This window comes from Triticum aestivum, chromosome 5A, assembly GCF_018294505.1.
Source record: "Triticum aestivum cultivar Chinese Spring chromosome 5A, IWGSC CS RefSeq v2.1, whole genome shotgun sequence".
In the NCBI taxonomy this organism is placed as follows: Eukaryota; Viridiplantae; Streptophyta; class Magnoliopsida; order Poales; family Poaceae; genus Triticum; species Triticum aestivum.
The window spans coordinates 527,086,530-527,105,008 of record NC_057806.1 but is presented as its reverse complement, the minus strand read 5'-3'; the positions used below and the strand labels follow the sequence as shown (position 1 = coordinate 527,105,008).

General features: G+C 48.5%; 3 protein-coding genes across 3 annotated transcripts; 2 read left to right on the top strand and 1 right to left on the bottom strand.

Moving 5' to 3' along the window:
• The first annotated feature begins 8,445 nt into the window (after positions 1–8,445).
• On the top strand, positions 8,446–9,820 carry LOC123104496 (2-keto-3-deoxy-L-rhamnonate aldolase-like). Its single transcript, XM_044526361.1, has one exon. It carries the CDS (start codon positions 8,599–8,601, stop codon positions 9,619–9,621), a length of 1,023 nt encoding a protein of 340 aa, XP_044382296.1. The 5' UTR covers positions 8,446–8,598; the 3' UTR covers positions 9,622–9,820.
• A 213-nt stretch (positions 9,821–10,033) lies between these two features.
• On the top strand, positions 10,034–13,624 carry LOC123104498 (rhodanese-like domain-containing protein 14, chloroplastic). The gene is made up of 6 exons (XM_044526364.1): positions 10,034–10,371; positions 10,474–10,520; positions 10,815–10,907; positions 11,306–11,444; positions 11,534–11,636; positions 13,362–13,624. Exons 1-6 carry the CDS (start codon positions 10,182–10,184, stop codon positions 13,477–13,479), a joined length of 690 nt encoding a protein of 229 aa, XP_044382299.1. The 5' UTR covers positions 10,034–10,181; the 3' UTR covers positions 13,480–13,624.
• Positions 13,625–13,776: 152 nt separating this feature from the next.
• On the bottom strand, positions 13,777–17,207 carry LOC123104497 (ras-related protein RABA3). The gene is made up of 2 exons (XM_044526362.1): positions 16,560–17,207; positions 13,777–14,427 (listed from the first exon to the last, which is right to left on the bottom strand). Exons 1-2 carry the CDS (start codon positions 16,820–16,822, stop codon positions 13,947–13,949), a joined length of 744 nt encoding a protein of 247 aa, XP_044382297.1. The 5' UTR covers positions 16,823–17,207; the 3' UTR covers positions 13,777–13,946.
• Positions 17,208–18,479: the final 1,272 nt, after the last annotated feature.

The following is an 18,479-nucleotide window of genomic DNA, read 5'->3' as shown; positions in this document are numbered from 1 at the left end:
ACAAAACATGATCATCTCATACAAAAACTTATATCTCATCACGTCTTGACCATATCACATCACAACATGCCCTGCAAAAACAAGTTAGACGTCCTCTACTTTGTTGTTGCAAGTTTTACGTGGCTGCTACGGGCTTAAGCAAGAACCAATCTTACCTACGCATCAAAACCACAACGATAGTTTGTCAAGTTGGTGCTGTTTTAACCTTCGCAAGGACCGGGCATAGCCATACTCGGTTCAACTAAAGTTGGAGAAACTGACACCCGCCAGCCACCTGTGTGCAAAGCACGTCGGTAGAACCAGTCTCGCGTAAGCGTACGCGTAATGTCGGTCCGGGCCGCTTCATCCAACAATACCGCCGAACCAAAGTATGACATGCTGGTAAGCAGTATGACTTATATCACCCACAACTCACTTGTGTTCTACTCGTGCATATAACATCAACACATAAAACCTAGGCTCGGATGCCACTGTAGGGGAACGTAGTAATTTCAAAAAAAATTCCTACGCACACGCAAGATCATGGTGATGCATAGCAACGAGAGGGGAGAGTGTGATCTACGTACCCTTGTAGACCGACAGCGGAAGCGTTATGACAACGCGGTTGATGTAGTCGTACGTATTCACGGCCCGACCGATCAAGCACCGAAACTACGGCACCTCCGAGTTTTAGCACACGTTCAGCTCGATGACGATCCCCGGACTCCGATCCAGCAAAGTGTCGGGGAAGAGTTCCGTCAGCACGACGGCGTGGTGACGATCTTGATGTTCTACCGTTGCAGGGCTTCGCCTAAGCACCGCTACAATATTATCGAGGATTATGGTGGAAGGGGGCACTGCACACAGCTAAGAAAACGATCACGTGGATCAACTTGTGTGTCTAGGGGTGCCCCCCTGCCCCCGTATATAAAGGAGCAAGGGGGAGGAGGCCGGCCCTAGGAGGGGTGCGCCAGGGAGTAGGATTCCTACTCCTAGCTGGAGTAGGTTTCCTCCTTTCCTAGTCCAACTAGGAGAAGGGGGGAAAGGGGGGAAGAGGGGAAGGAAGGGAGAGAGGGGCCGCGCCCCAAACCCCTTGTCCAATTCGGACTGGGCTTGGGAGGGGCGCGCGCCACCTCCTGGTCCTTTCCACTAAGGCCCACTAAGGCCCATTGCTTCTTCCTCGTATTCCCGTAACTCCCCGGTACCTCCGAAAATACCCGAATCATTCGGAACCTTTCCGATGTCCGAATATAGTCGTCCAATATATCGATCTTTACGTCTCGACCATTTCAAAACTCCTCGTCATGTCCCCGATCTCATCCGGGACTCTGAACTTCTTCGGTACATCAAAACTTATAAACTCATAATATAACTATCATCGAAACCTTAAGCGTGCGGACCCTATGGGTTCGAGAACAATGTAGACATGACCGAGACATGTCTCCGGTCAATAACCAATAGCGGAACCTGTATGCTCATAATGGCTCCCACATATTCTACGAAGATCTTTATCGGTCAGACCGCATAACAATATACGGTGTTCCCTTTGTCACTGGTATGTTACTTGCCCGAGATTCGATCGTCGGTATCTCAATACCTAGTTCAATCTCGTTACCGGCAAGTCTCTTTACTCGTTTCGTAATACATCATCTCGCAACTAACTCATTAGTTGCAATGCTTGCAAGGCTTATGTGATGTGCATTACCGAGAGGGCCCAGAGATACCTCTCCGACAATCGGAGTGACAAATCCTAATCTCGAAATACGCTAACCCAACATGTACCTTTGGAGACACCTGTAGAGCTCCTTTATAATCACCCAGTTACGTTGTGACGTTTGGTAGCACACAAAGTGTTCCTCCGGCAAACGGGAGTTGCATAATCTCATAGTCATAGGAACATGTATAAGTCATGAAGAAAGCAATAGCAACATACTAAACGATCGGGTGCTAAGCTAATGGAATGGGTCATGTCAATCACATCATTCTCCTAATGATGTGATCCCGTTAATCAAATGACAACACATGTCTATGGTTAGGAAACATAACCATCTTCGATCAACGAGCTAGTCAAGTAGAGGCATACTAGTAACGTTTAGTTTGTCTATGTATTCACACAAGTATTATGTTTCCGGTTAATACAATTCTAGCATGAATAATAAACATTTATCATGAAATAAGGAAATAAATAATAACTTTATTATTGCCTCTAGGGCATATTTCCTTCATAATCGACCCCACTCTTTTTACTAAGAAGGTCAAAGGGGAGTTGTTTGTGTGCCAATTATATGTTGATGATATTATCTTTGGTTCCCCTAACAAAGCTTTCAATGAGGAATTTGTCGCTCTCATGACCTCAAAGTTCGAGATGTCTTCCATGGGAGAGTTGAAGTTCTTTCTCGGGTTCGAAGTGAAGCAAAGGAGAGAAGGAACCTTCATCAACCAAGCCAAATACACTCAAGACATGCTCAAGAGATTCAAGCTAAGTGATGTCAAGCCGGCTTCCACTCCCATGCCCACCAAGTGCCAACTTGACATTGATCTGAATGGTAAAGCAGTGGATCAAAAGGTATATCGCTCCATGATTGGCTCCTTGCTTTACCTTTGTGCATCTAGACCGGATATCATGTTGAGTGTGGGTATTTGTGCATGGTTTCAAGCCGCACCTAAGGAAAGTCACTTTGTGGCGGTCAAGCGAATCTTTCGATATTTGACTCATACCCCAAACTTTGGCTTATGGTACCCAAGAGGAGAAAACTTCAAGCTTGTAGGTTATTCGGACTCGGATTGGGCGGGAGACAAAGTGGATAGGAAGTCCACTTCCGGAGGGTGCCAATTTCTTTGTTGCTCTTTGGTGAGTTGGTCTTCCAAGAAGCAAAGTTGTGTGTGTCTCTCGTCCACGGAAGCGGAGTATGTGGCTGCCGGTAGTTGTTGTGCATAACTTTTATGGATGAGGCAAACTCTAAAGGATTACGGTGTCACTTGTGACAAAGTGCCTCTTTGGTGTGACAATGAAAATGCAATCAAGATTTCTCTCAACCCGGTGCAATAACTCAAGACGAAGCATATTGAGATCCGGTATCACTTCATCTGGGATCATATTAGGCGAGGGGAGATTGAGATCAACTATGTCAACACTCATGACAACCTTGCAGATATTTTCACGAAGCCTTTGGATGAAGCAAGATTTCGTGAGTTAAGGCATGAGCTAAATATCATTGATTCGAGCAATGTTGCTTGAACCCTTGCACACACCACCATACTCAACTTGTTATCTTGTTTAGATGTAGGCATGGACATAGGGGGGGTGTTGTTCTCTCAATGAACTCTTCCTCCCCCCATTATGCATAAATTGATCAACTCTTTCACATTATCTTGTTTAAAGACGAGTTTTGGTCATGGGCCCAAGGATAATTCTTCGCGGTGCCATACCAATTGACTCATACATAGGTGGCTACGACCACCGACCCTCTTGATAGTGTTGTGCTTTGTGTTTGTCCTTCTTGTCCTTGCCTTAGTTTGTTTTCTTAGGCTCTAGGTGTTGGGGTCTCCAAGTGTGGTTCTCTTTCGTTTTTTTGGATCTTGGAGACCCACCTTTTTCCCCGTGTCTTCTCTATCCCAAGCCTTCCCTTTTCTCGAGCCATCTAGTCTAATTGCACACACTTGACCATGGCTTTGGTGATGGTGACCGGGTGGTACAACCGGGGTCATAGGCGGTTCTACCGCTGGTGCACTCCAGGCGGTCTCCCAGCGGTGCTTGAGCAGTTCCACCGCTCAACCACTAGGGTGCCCGTCTGGCCGGTTCTACCGGTTGGTTACGACGGTACTACCACTGCCTCTTGGCGATGGAAGTACCGCCCGCAACCACTGGCTCGTACCAGGCAGCGGTACAACCGCTTCCTTGAGCGGTACAACCGCCACACGACTTTGGGCCTATTTATACCTGTCGGGGCTGGAGGGGATTTCTTTTTTCCTTTCTTCCCAGCCCTTCCCATCTTGTGCCCTAGCCACCGGTCGCCATTGCCTCTGCCCCGAAGTGCTTCTCGCGCTTCGGATCCGTGGGGTCTCCGTGGATCCTCTCCAAGGAGGCCTCCTCCTTCCCGATCTCTTCCCATGGATGACAGTGGCTCTAGTTCTCGCTCTGCTCCTCGCAAGACCAATAAGAGGACACGAAGGACCTTGCGCTCGGTTGTGTCTGATGACGAAGAAGAGGTTGTGATTCCCACCAACCTACTCGCCGTGAGAAGTCTGCCGCTGCCAAGCAACGTGTGGTTTTGCCCTTGCACCGTTGGAAAGCCAAGGATTGGGAAGCCTTTCGCTCGAAGAATCCTTATGAGGTTCCCATTGCTCCCCGTTGGACCACCGTTCAGTTCCGAAATGAGATGCAAGTGCGGATCGTTCATGAACTCTTTGAGCACAACAAGAACAGGTATGCCAAGCAGTGGACCATCGATCTTGACCATTGGAGGAACAGCTTGGAGTACTTTGGTGAAGCCTTAGCTCTCTGTGAGGAGTTCGATCTGGTCAAGCTCATATCAGTTAATTATGACTTCGATGTTCAGCTTGTCCATCAGTTCTATGCCAATGTTCACTTTGGAGAATATGATGCTCGGACTCTCACGTTCATGTGTCATGATGAGCTCTTCCAAGTGCCCTGGAGGGCCTTTTGCAATGCTATTGGGTATGACGATACCGGTCTGGCAGGAAGGGGTGGCATTCGCCCTCATGACCATCCCGACTCCATGCCTAAGGAGAAGCTTGCCCCTCTGTACATTCGGGGTCGTGGTATTATTGGAGAATCTAAGGATTTGGTGAAGGTCTATGACATCGTGCATCGTGTGTTTCACAATGTGCTTCTGCCCAAGGTGGGAAATCAAGATGAAATCCATGGCTATCTTGTTGACTTGATGGTTGCAATGAAGACCAAGGTGGGCTCTGGGAAATGTTTGATGTGTCCAACTGGCTGTGGCACGATATGTACAACATGGTCATCTACATGAAGGTTGCCATTTATGCTCCGTTTGTCATGTGCTTTCTGAACTCAGTATGGGAGGTTCGCCGTCCTGGAGAGACTCTCACTTCTCCTGATAATATCACTGTTCATGAAGTCAAGCTCCTCAAGAAGAAGAAACACGTCGAGCCTCGCTTCCCTGGTGATGCTCCCGAGGATGTCTATGCCACCTTGTACGATGAGGATTTTGAGATGGAGCTAGGGGCCAAGCCCTTGTGGGTGGCCAAGCTCACAGCCAAGGTGAAGAAGACATTCTGCCTCCAGACGGATATTCGGAAGAAGTTGTATGAGGCCCATGTCAATGAGAAGCTTGCTCGGCGTCGTCAGATTGCGATGATGAAGCACCTCAACATCCCTGTCCATAGTGGTTTTGAGAAGAGCATCACACCGGAGGAGTGCTGGATCTCTGCTCACAGCACGTGGTCTGATGATGAGGTCCCTCGCCAGCCTTCCACCTCCTTTGCTGCAACGGATGATATCTTGGAGGAATCCGATCACGACGATGATGACGAGTCTGATGATGATGCGGATCTAGATGCTACCGAGGAGTCAGAGGAGGATGATTGAGCTTTGGGACGCTAGCTTCGCTCTTTTTCCTTTTTGGTGTCTTGATGCCAAAGGGGGAGACCGTTTTATAGGTCTCAGGATTTGCTAATCTTGTTGCTTATCTCTTCTTGCATGGTGTAAGACATGTGCTTATCTAGCTATCTATCTTTATTATCGGTGATATTGTTGTGTATTCCATTATTATCTTTACCTTCATATTATGGTCTTATTGCTCACCATGTTTAGTAGGAGTGGCGAGTCTATAAAATCTAAGGGGAGTCTCGTCCCTAATGTGTGCTCTCAAATAGCCTTCTCAATTTGGGGCACACATCTAGGGGGAGTCCCGTCTACATTTTCTAGACTTTCCACTTGCAAATCGTGGTGTTGTCATCATCCACCAAAAATGGGGAGATTGTAAGGACATTTCCCTACTTTGTGTTTTGGATGATGATGACAACCCTTTGTTGGTCTAATCTTGTGCTAAGTGTTTCAGGTTTCGGTATTTAGGCCTTCTTCGATTAGCTATTCTCTCTGAAAGAAAAAGATCGAAGACGGTGTTTTCTACTTGTTTTTATCTCTTTTGGTCGTAGGGAACCCGTACTATCAAGAGGGAATCGACATTGGAAAGTGTTGGGGGCATCATTTCACGTACACTTACCTCGCCCTCTCTTGCCTTCCTAAACTGTGAGAGAGAGCTCTTCCCCTTTCTTTCCTACTGCTTATTGTGGGTTCCCAGCGGGTGTACCGCTCTCTGGAGTGGTTGTACCGCTGGGTCTTGGTGCTGACCAGTTTTGATCGAGCGGTTGTACCGCTGCTTCCGGGCGGTGGTACCGCCAACATGCTCAGCAAAGACTAGGGCGGTTGTTTCAGCCAGGCACCGCCCAAGTACCGGTCAGGCTTCTGTTTTGATGCGGTACTCGGGCGGTGGTGGCCCGGTTGGTCCGGTCGTACCGGTACCACCGTTGTCCGAAGCGGTTCTACTGCTCAGGACTTAGCCGCCCGAGCGCTCAAGGCCATGCGGTTGCACCGGCCCTGTACCGCTCGACTACCGCACTCAGCGGTGACTCCCTTCTGTTCTTATGCGGTGGTTGAGCGGTGGCTGGGCGGTTGGTCCATTTTTTCTCCTCAACCGGTACTACCGCCTGGTCGCCCAGTTGTACCGCCTGGTAGGGTTCTGCACGTAAACTGTGAGTCTCGGTTGTACCGAGACAAGGAGCGGCTATACCGCTGCAGTACTGAAAACACAATAACGGTTGGATTTTTAGGGTTGCTATATAAGGGTGCTTCTTCCACCTAACACAACTACCTTTAACCTCTCTCACTCCACCATTAATGCTACTCAAGCTCTCTTGCCCGATCTCTCTTGCTAGCCACTCAAACTTGTTGATTTGCTAGGGATTAAAGGAGGATACCTAGATCTACACTTCCACCAAAGGATTTTTGCTTCCCCCATACTTTCTTATGTGGATTTTGTTACTCTTGGGTGTTTGAGCATCATAGACGGTTGAGGTCACCTCGGAGCCACATTCCATTATGGTGAAGCTCCGCGGTTTAGTTGGGATCCTCCAATTAAGTTGTGGAGAGAGCCCCGACCTTGTTTGTGAAGGTCCGGTCGCCGCCTCTAAGGGCACCAATAGTGGAATCACGGCATCTCGCATTATGTGAGGGCGTGAGGAGAATACGGTGACCCTAGTGGCTTCTTGGGGAGCATTGTGCCTCCACACCGCTCCAACGGAGACGTACTTCCCCTCAAAAGGAAGGAACTTCGGTAACACATCCTCGTCTTCACCGGCTCCATTCTTGGTTATCTCGTACCTTTACTGTGCAAGCTTATTAGTGTTACTTCTGTTGCTTGTTTGTGTGCTTGTTGTTGTTGCATCATATAGGTTGCTCACCTAGTTGCACATCTAGACTACCTACTTTGATGGAAAGTTTAATTTGGTAAAGAAAAGCTAAAAATTGTTAGTTGCCTATTCACCCCCCTCTAGTCAACCATATCGATCCTTTCACCATGCCAGCCCTTGGGTCATGGTGGACCTACTTGTGGACTTCCGGACCCCTCCGGGATCCTTTGAAACCTTCTAGAAGCTTCACGGTACGTCCATTTCTGTTTTCTCGTTCATTGGTCTGGCGTTGGTGCCTGTTTGCCGCGCCAACATGCACATTTGCGCTATCCCGCCTTTATGGCGGGCCAAAATGCCATGGCCAACACATTTCAGCCACTTTACTCTCTTGTTTAAAACTTTGGGTGCTACTTTACCATGCAGACGTCTGAATCACAAAGTCATATTCCAGGGAGACAAACGTCCTCCCCAAAGTCTGATGGCTTCACGTCACATTACGTTGTACGTGGCATCCACCTCGTCCGGAAAAGGCCAAGTGCAGGGCCTGTCAGCCAGTCAAATGCAACAGATGATCAGTTTCACCGACAATACAGCAGAGAAATCATGTGCGCTGCCATCCATCGTAAATAAGAGTATTGCATGCAGAAAACAAAGATCAACCTGGCGTAGTATCCACATTAGCCACCGAAGAGGAGGCGGACTTGCGACGGCGCCGACGGGAGGCCAAAACCCTAGCTTTTTTGTGGAGGAGGAGGAGGCGGCAACGGCTAGAGATGAGCCCGAGTAGCAGCGCAGGACCCATTTGCAGGTCAAATACCGCTTTGACTATGTCCATGTGAGCGAATGGCTCGAACAAACTCATCAAAGAATTACATTATATGACTACTACTCTAGTAGTGTCAAAATACGTCTTATATTATGGAGCGAAGGGAGTATTGAATAGATCAAGGAGAAACAAGCATCAATTTACCAACCATTTTCTTCAGGGGAGTTGTTGGACATTTGCTGTCCGTAGATCGCACCAAGGACCGCCAAAATCCGACGGCTAGCGCCCACCGGCGCGTGCTCCGCGGATCCAGCCGAGCCAGATCCACGCGGCACGTGACAAGTGACACGACGCTCGCTCACTCCCCCCACACTCCCCGGCCGCCGCCGCCGGCCTCGTCAGTCGCAGATCCCCCAACCACCAGCGAAGCCGCCGCTCACCGCCGACTGGCCCACATGGCCGCCTCTATCGCCGCCGCCGCGTCCGTCTCCCACCTCCTCCTCGGGCCGAAACCCAAGCCCACAACCCCGCCCCGCCTCTCCCTCCTCCCCCGCAGGCGCTCCGGAGCCGCCGGGGCCATCTCCGCCTCCGCGTCCGCGGCCTCCGACTTCCTCGCCCCGGTCCCGTCCCTCAAGTCCCGCCTCGCCGCCGGCGACACCCTCTACGGCCTCTTCCTCCTCTCCTTCTCCCCCACGCTCGCCGAGATCGCCGCGCTCGCCGGCTACGACTACGTGGTCGTCGACATGGAGCACGGGCCGGGCGGCATCACGGAGGCCCTCGCCTGCCTCCGCGCCCTCGACGCCGCCCGCACCCCCGCCGTCCTCCGCCTCCCGGAGGCCTGCCCCGTCTGGGCGAAGAAGGCGCTCGACCTCGGCCCCGCGGGCCTCATGCTTCCCGCCGTCGAGTCTCCGGCCGCTGCCGCGGAGGCTGTATCCCACTGCCGCTACCCGCCCCGCGGCGTCCGTGGCGCTGCCTACCCAATCGTCCGCGCATCCGCCTACGGCCTCGACGACTCCTACCTCTCCCGCTGCGAGGACGACACCCTCATCATCTGCCAGGTCGAGACTGCCGCCGGCGTTGCGGAGATCGACGCCATCGCCGCCGTCGAAGGGGTCGACGTCGTCCAGATGGGCCCGCTCGACCTGTCGGCGAGCATGGGGTACCTGTGGGATCCCGGGAACAGGAAGGTGCGAGCGGCGCTGAGGGAGGCTGAGAGGAAGGTGCTGGAGGCCAGGAAGAAGAAGGACGCTGCTCCGGAAACCAATGCGGCTTACTTGGGTGGGTTTGCGATGCCCAATGACCCAGCTGAGCAGCTCAAGCACAGGGGATACCATATGGTTGCAGGTGCAGTGGACATTGGGTTGTTCCGGAAGGCGGCATTGGAGAATGTCAAGCGGTTCAAGGAGGCGTCAATGGAGATTGGTGAAGCAGAGGGCGAGGAGGAGGATGAGAAGGAAGATGGATACTGGAGTGAATGAGCACTGGGGAACTGGTGATGGCTTCATTTGTTTGTGTTCTGAATTGAAACTTTTAGGGTCTCCATTTTCTGGACTTTGGTGTACTCTTGTTTAGTCGATGATTCGGGTTTTAGGGAGCAAATCTGTTTGGGCACCTTACTGTTCCCATTTGTAGGTGGTAATTGGCGAGTACCTAATAAAGAGTTGGATTTTAGTGAAATGCTGCTGTGTCCGTCTGTTCCATTTTATTTGTGGAAAGCTAGAAATTTGTATGAGCCAAACACCAGAAATTACTTCATGGCAAGTGAAAAGCAGTGGTAAGTTTTTCCAATAAAAGATTGATGGTGAATTTGTTTTGTGGGGCCAGGGCAAGCCCATAGCCAGACTCCAGATTGTCCATCTCAACACTTGCTCAACCTCAACCACTAGTTCAGATATGCTGGGACATCCCATCCAGAACCATTTAGGTCCTTTGGACACTTGCACATCCAAAAAATATCTCCTTCCAGCAACAGGATGCAGCCTTAGGATTAGCTAGGCTCTCTTCTGATTCTCCCCCAAGTTTTGCTGTTCTTTATCTCATGACCACGATGATCGCAGCTAGCTCCATAGTGAAAGCCAACCTTCCTTGCTCGTCAAGGATATCCTCCAGCTCAGACTTCTCATCTGGTCATTCTTGGCGCCCATTAGAGGCGGCAAAACATTACCGGGCGCATGGTGTGCGCTCGCTGCGGATAACATGTGCTGCCACTAAGACTGCGAAATCTCCAGGTACTGTGAATACGCTTGGCTCCTTTTACTTGATATGGAACTGTTCGTTACTCTGTTTATGCATGATGCTATCTTGGCATGTTAACCCCCTTTTTTTTGCAGCTGAAGAAGAATGGAAGATCAAACGGCAACTCCTAGTAGAGAAGCGGGTAATAACCTCCATTCTGACTGTTAACTATTTTTGCATTAAACATATATGAAAGGTTGCTGCAAACTTCTTAACCTTAAGTCTTATGAAGAGGGTTAGAGTAACATATGTATGTGTAGAACAATTATAGATTATATGTGAAATAGGCACTGTTGTGACATTTATGAGGACTTACCTACCTATTCCTGTTGATTCATATGTTTATTAGCTTAATTTACTGTTGACTGAAGATGAGCATTCTATGCTTAGCAGCCGCCATTTACATCAGAGGTGTTTCTCCTGTTTGTTTTTGCAGGTACGTAGTGTTGATGTGAAGGAAGCACTGCGCCTTCAAAACGAAAACAACTTTGTAATTCTCGATGTCAGACCAGAAGCAGAGTTCAAACAGGTATCTTAAAGTTGCTGTCTCAAGCTCTTGGGTTTAGGGCAGAAACTTACTTTTACATTGTTGCCTACTTATCTTTTTTGTGTCTTTTATCAACCCGAAATGATAGCTGAAGCAAATTGTGTATCAATGATGATGTATTGAATCGACAGCACTATGATGAGTACAATGCACAATTATATAATAACTGGAGATATAATATATGTTGCTGATGCAATAGCCAACATAAATTTAGAAGTCTGCTTAGTAGGACCTAAACGGCTAACAGTGATCAAATCCTCTCCAATGATGCCTAAAAAAATGTCAAAAGTTTGTTTTCATATTGTGCTGCTTCATACAATGAAATTTTATATTTCAATCTGGGAAAGTTGCACCACAGTTATGGATTTATTTTTGTGCAGGCTCACCCACCTGGTGCTGTTAATGTACAAATATACAGATTAATAAAGGAGTGGACAGCATGGGATATTGCAAGGAGGGCTGCATTTGCTTTCTTTGGCATATTTGCAGGAACAGAAGAGAATCCTGAGTTCATAAAAAGTACGTAACATCTTTTGTACTTCTGTTTGCTGTGTCCTCACCATTTATACATGTACTGGCAATCAGACGCATATGCCATCTTTGTGCAGGCGTTGAAGAAAAACTTAATAAAGATTCAAAGATAATTGTAGCATGTTCAGCAGGAGGAACAATGAAGCCAACACAGAATCTACCTGATGGGAAGCAATCTAGGTATATTATGTTGCCCATATACTCCCTCCGTTCCATGTTACTCCCTCCGTTCCAAATTACTCGTCGTGGTTTTAGTTCAAATTTGAACTAAAACCACGACGAGTAATTTGGAACGGAGGGAGTACTTGTCATGGTTGAGCTAAAACCACGACATGTAATATAGAACAGAGGGAGTATTATTTATTGTTAAACTTTTTTTATTTCCATGGATTGTCGGTCCTTTTCCAATTGTCATGAACGTGCTGAACTGCTGATACTGTTTATTAATGTGATTTGGCTTAAGCAAAATTTCTTGCATCTTCCGTGAAATGAGATCTGTGCATATTTTGTTACTAGGTTTAACCAATCTTCGCATTAAAAGATATTCTCTGTTGTCGGGGTTCTCTGTTAGTGAAAATTTGTTTTGCAATTTGAACATTCTCTTTGTTTCTACCATGGGTTTTGTTTAGTTATTTTCTTACTGTCAACACTGGTGGTTGATTGGTCATGACTGAATTTTCAATACTATTACTAATATATTATCCTGTGAGCAAGCATAGATGATTCTGTGATATATTAAGCAGATATTTGTTAATTGGTCCAGTTACTCGACCAATAAAATTAACCAAGTATTAAAAACCATGCTATTTGTGGATGTGCTCTTGGCCAAGTAGTGGGAGCCTGGGAGGGCAGTGTCATCTTCAAGCTGACACGTGTTCAAATCTCAGTGGTAGAATTCAGCGTCTCGCAGCCTCTACTTAATTAAATGCCACCAGGCTCTTCCCCTGCTCTCTGCTACGGTCTCCGTCTCCCTTGGGAGACCGTCGCACAAGATACGTTCAATCGGTTAGGATGGCGATCCAATGATAGGTTATGTGTGTGAGTCATGTAATCCTGTTATCAGCCAGTTGTGTTTTGGCCTTGTTTATCTTTTGTGTACTGTTGCGATTGTTAACGAGAACTATTTTTTATGAAGATGGTTGTGTACATCATATGATGCAGAGGCCAGGGGTTGAACCTCCTTTTCGAAAAAATAGCTCTGCCCCTACCGGTCTTTTTTGAGAAAGTGTTTTGGAAAAAAATCTATCCAGGAATGGATGCTAACAGCATTCTTTCTAAAAAAATCTGCAAAGTATTTTGTGTAAAATGCACCAAATTCAGTATCGTGAATTTGCTTACGTCAAGCGTAGTCAGTCAGGCTAAGACCAGACACAGTTTTCAATCCATGCCGTACTGCACATCCATATGCAGCAAAGTTGAGGGGGCTAGTACTTGTTAAGTGGTTGTTAATCCCAGTAGATAGTTTTCGCTTGTTCCCCCATTTCTGGATTGCTCTCATTTCTTGATGTGTTTGACCATTGAGATTTAGATATTACTCCCTCCGTTCCAATTGAACTAAAACCATGACACTTATTTTGGAATGGAGGGAGTAGTTTTTTCTTTTTCCAGGTTGGTAAATCACATTTGAGAACCAGCAGTATTAATTTCTTGCAACTGCAATGCTATAAACTTCAAATTTATAATAATTGATGCAAATTCATGATGGCAGCTGGAGAATTGTCATTCAGCTTTTTCATTCCTGTAGTTTGAAAAGCCACGCTGAGATCATTTTCTAGTTCTTGAATTGCAACTTTAAGAAGAAAACGGCATTTTCTTTAGAAGTATGCATTGCTCTGCGTGGACACTCATAGATAAACTTGTGAGCACCGATGTTTAATTTAGTTGATTATGCTTCGACCCTGGCAGGTCTCTGATAGCGGCGTACCTGCTGGTGCTAAACGGCTACAAGAACGTGTTCCATCTGGACGGAGGCCTCTACACATGGTTCAAGGAAGACCTGCCATCTGAAGGAGAAGAAGATTGAGCAGGAAATGACCTGTCAGTTATTAGTTGCTCCGATATTGTTGTTGTTCATACGGCAGCAGTTTGCGATGAGTTGTAATGTTGCGCGTTACGGATAAAATTGTCCGCACTAGTTTTGAGAAAATCTCATATCCTTCCCATCTTTACTTTTTGCTGGTATGAAGGTGCGCTAGATTTCTCTGGGATGTCGAACTTACGCTCAGTGTTGTTTGAATTGAGCTGCTGTTTTTGGCGAAATTCATGTGAATCCCATGCATCCCTAACAAGCCCTGTGAATGATCTTTGGGAGGAAAAGAAGTTCTGATCAATCTCACAGTCTCACAGATGAAGAGGCAAATGAATCCAACCATTTCTTATCACAATGTATGTACAACAAATGCTTTACATGTCTAAACTTGTTCTGTCTTCGGGAACGCATGGTGTAATACGGTATGAATCATTGCACGTCGTCGATCATGTCGCCGCCGGTCACGAGCAGGAGCACTGCGAGGAGGCGGTCTTCTTCATGGCGCTGGTCTCCATGATGGGGTCGTGCAGGTCCACCGTGGTGCCCCTCAGCGACAGCGTCTCGCCGTCGTGACCACCGCCGTTGCGCGTCCGCCGCGCCTCGTCGAGCTCCAGCGCCCGGCGGGAGACGACGGCGAAGACCTCCTCGAGGAGCGCGAGGAAGGCGCGCTCCACGTTGTCGCCCGTGAGCGCCGACGCCTCGGAGAAGAAGAGCCCCTGCTCCTCGGCGAACCGCGCGGCCTCGTCGGCGGGCACCTCGCGGCGGTGCGGCGGCGCGTCGGCCTTGTTACCGACGAGCGCGACGACGGTGGAGCCGTCGGCGTGGGCGCGGAGCTCCTCCACCCAGCGGGGCACGTGGTCGAAGGTGGCGCGCCGGGTCACGTCGTACACCACCATGGCGCCCAGCGCGCCCCGGTAGTAGGCGCTCGTCACCGCCCGGTACCTGCTCCCAACACGCGCATGCACAATTGTCAGTCACACGCACTCTGTTTTTCAGTAAGAAAAAATCAGTCAAACATTTCGCATTTCAACATGTCAAAGTGCTCGAATTTGTGAAGAAAATTCCTTGTTTGGAAAAGTCTACGTGTTTTTTTTTTTGGTTTGGAAGAAAAGTCCAGCATTGACTATTGAACCCTCAACCCTGGACTTCGCTTCCGGTTCAGTTTTCACCCTAGAACACACAAGCGGTCCTAACAGAATTTTAGAATTAAGCACGAGACTGTTCACTTTTGAAACCTCAACTAACTTCAAAGCGGTCTTCGCCAATGCTTAGTCTATGCAAATTTGGACCCCCCGTTCCATAATATAAAAGCATTATTAGTGTAAAAAATGCTCTTATATTATGGGACGGAGGGAGTAGAATTTTTTTTCCAGAAGAGATCACTTCCAGAGGTCGGCATGCACTAGTGGTTCTAAAACAACGGTCTTCGCCGATGTTCGGTCTATGCGAACCTGGTCATCTTGATGTCTTTTTCTTTCACGAATGCGATGTTTTTCCCTTTGAGAAAATGGAAGCTTAATGTGGTTGCCACATTGACAAACAGATTCTCTCTTTGATGACTAATTAATCAAAGCATACTTTGATTAGTTTGATATCAATAATATTGTATTTGTCAGAGATAATAAACAGTTTTGTAGTCTGATATTTCTAAAACTTTACTTAAATATAGTAGTAGAAAAAGTAATACAAAGTGTGATAAATAACCATATAAAAACATCATATGTTTCAGACTAGATAGAATAATATGTAGAGAAATGGTACTCTAGTCATAGGCACAAATAAGTTTTTAAATAAAGTCTTATAAACCAGATGAAAAATCACTACTAGTGTGAAAGTCATAAAATGCTTTTTTTTGCAGCACATTTCTGATTTAGTATGGTAGTCGTTTCTGATTTACGCGCGGGTTACAAAAATTGTCATAAATTATTTTAGTTTATAGGGGCGTGTTTCTATCTGATAGACCTTCCTCCGTAAGTATTTTCATAATTTTCAAGATTTCAAGAACTAGGACTTTTAAAGCTAAATCTAGGAAAATAGAACAAAATGCACCCATGTCTCAAAAGCAACTCCAGTGACATCTAAAGAAACCATGTAAATAAAAATCATGCCACTAAAGCTCCTGCGGGCGTTACGTGTACAAAAGAGGTCATAATCCGGGCGCAAATTGGGGCACGTATGATCGCCCCACTACGCCGATGGTCTATTCCTAGAAAGGAGGAAAAGGCGCAGTAGCATTTTCTTTTCTTTTCCTTCTCCTCTGAGAAGAGATCGCTTTCAGAGGTCGGCGTGCTCTAGTGGCCTGAAGAATCGTCCTTACTACTAGCAGCATCAGCAGCAGCAGGATCGACATGTGGCCGCCGCATTTGAATGCAGCCGTAGCTTTCGCCTTCTCCCTTCCCCAAAGGAAGAAAGCTGCCTACCACTCGGCATTTCCATCTTATCTAGCTTGCGTGCTGCGCTGATCCATTTGGTGATCGCCGGATTAAATGCATGTGATGGGGGATGAGGCCGACCGGCATCGTGCCTCGATCGACCGATCCCCTGATCCGGAAACAAGTCACTGGTCCAAAATATTGATCGCTTTTTTTAGTTGTTGATTGTTTTTGAGATAGCTAACCGTTTATTCCAAGTGGTAAAATACTAATCGCTCTTGGCTGCATGTGCTCCACTAATCATGTGTGGACGCGGCCAAATACAGAAAACACGTGCGCAAACTTTTGTTTGTCCTTGGCGGAACTACAGAGCCACCCAATGTTTGTAAAACTAAAGCTTTGGAAAGAAGGTGCTAGCTAGTGCTAAAGATTAAGCAAGTGTATGTATGTATGCAGCAAAGTTTGCGTGCTTGCTCTGGCACCAACAAGAGAATGTTGCGGAGGGTGTCGGGCAGCTAACGCTAAGACGAGATGACCAGCACGTCACGTAGTTTGAAAGTTGAAACTAGGCGTGCCGCCCAGAATTTCATGTCCCGGGAACGAGGATTGCATGTTTGCGATCGAGAAATTCAAAACAGTAGTAGAAGAACAGAGTTAGGCGACCGGGCTGGAGGAGGAAGACGGGGTTAGGGGCGTACGTACCTCTCCTGCCCGGCGGTGTCCCAGATCTGCGCCTTGACTTGCTTGCGGTGGAGGGTGAGGGTGCGGGTCTGGAACTCGACGCCGATGGTGGACTTGGAGTCGAGGAAGAACTGGTCCTTGGCGAAGCGCCCCAGCAGCTGCGTCTTGCCCACCGCCGAGTCGCCCACCACCACCACCTTGAACACGTAGTCGATCTCCCCCTCCTTCTCCCCCTCCCACCCGGCGGCCGCCTCCTCCTCCTCCTCCTTCCCCCGAGACACCATGGCTAGCTCCCTCCCGCTGACTGCAGCTCTTCTTCTCGATGATCGAGCAAATGAAGAAGCCTTCTTGATCCCAGCTCCCTCGCCTGTCTTGGTCACCCCTTTATCCTCTGATGATGGCCTCTTCTGGATCGATTCTTGATATGATGTGCGCACTGTGTGAGGGAAAAGGTGTCTATAAATCCCAATCAGTATCTATCCAGTATGCTTGGCTTGGCCGGCAGAGGGATATCTAGGATGTGGTGCTGGTGTGGCATGGCATGCAGGAGGAGGAGGAGGAGGACAGGGGCATGGCGTGGCATGCAGTACTGCTTTTGATGAGGGAGGGTTACTGCTTCCTACTCTAGTGCACCAGCAGCCTTTTGCCCGTTGTGTTCCGTGCGTGTCCCGCTTTCGGAGGGAAGGGAGGATCTCTGCGCGAGGTTGGGGCACCCTGCCGCGTGCTACTCCTTCCTTTTCTCTTTATGTTTTAATCAATTTCCTCTGTTTATCTCCTTGCTTTCTTTTTGAGGGAGGGTACGTACGCTACTGCACCTCTCTGTAGTGTCCACGGCCGCACGGCGCCACGGTGTACGCGAAGCTTGCACGCACGCTACGTATAGTACCACCCTCTTCTAATCAGTCTCTTAATTCAGTAAGTACTAGTACTGTCTTCTAATCAATCCGCTCTGCAGAACGATAACTGCTACGGTGCTACTCCGTCCGTCCGGAAATGACGGGGGGAGTACTACTCCTTTTTTTCTATATAAAAATAAAAAATGGTACTGCTGGCTCCTTTCCCTTTCGTAGTATGCAGAGCAGCCGGAGCACACTATGGATAATAAACCGAAACGGTGCCGGCCGGCGAGGTACTTCCCTGCATAAAAAGAAAGAGACGATAGTGCGCCATGAACGCCTTCATGCTACGATCAGAAAATACGCAAAGCACTACCATGTCTAGATCTTAATGTCTTCTAGCACCTGTTTTTTTTTACGGCACCTAAGAGTAACTCCAACGGGCCGACCTAAACCGGTGGCGCGGACAACCACTCACACTTAGGTCAGCCAGGCGGACACGGACGTCCGCTTTCGCGTTTGGGTCGACGTGTGCGCCCAATGCTGGCCCGACCCATTTTGACAGTGCTAAGAAAAAAAAGAACACATGCATATTGACAAAAACAACATTAATTAAACAGTACAGTCGGTCACGAAGGTCGGCGAGAGTCCACGCGTCTACATTAGCATTTAAGAAAAATAAAAACAATCTAAACTACAAGGCGGCGCTGCCCTAGGCGGCGGCGGCGTCCTCCTCCTCCTCCTCGGGGTCGGTGAGATCGATGAGCGTCGGCGCAGGGCCGGCCCAGGGGAACGTCGTGTTCCAGGCCGCGCGCAGCTGTTCCGGCGCGGGGGGCTATTCCGGCACGGGCAATGCCGACGTGGGGAACTGTGCGGCCACCTATGCAGCCACGCCCTGGCGCGCCTCCTCCTCAGCCTCACGCCGCTCCTCCTCGAGGTCGCGCTCGAGCATCTCCTCGTACTCGCCGCGACGACGCTCCTTGGCCAGCCGTCGTTGGCGCCACATCTCGAGGTATGCCGCCTCCTGCGCCTGCGCCGCCCCCAAACCGGTGGCGCGGACAACCACTCACGCAGTACTCCCATCCAGGAGTAGCGCTCGATGGGG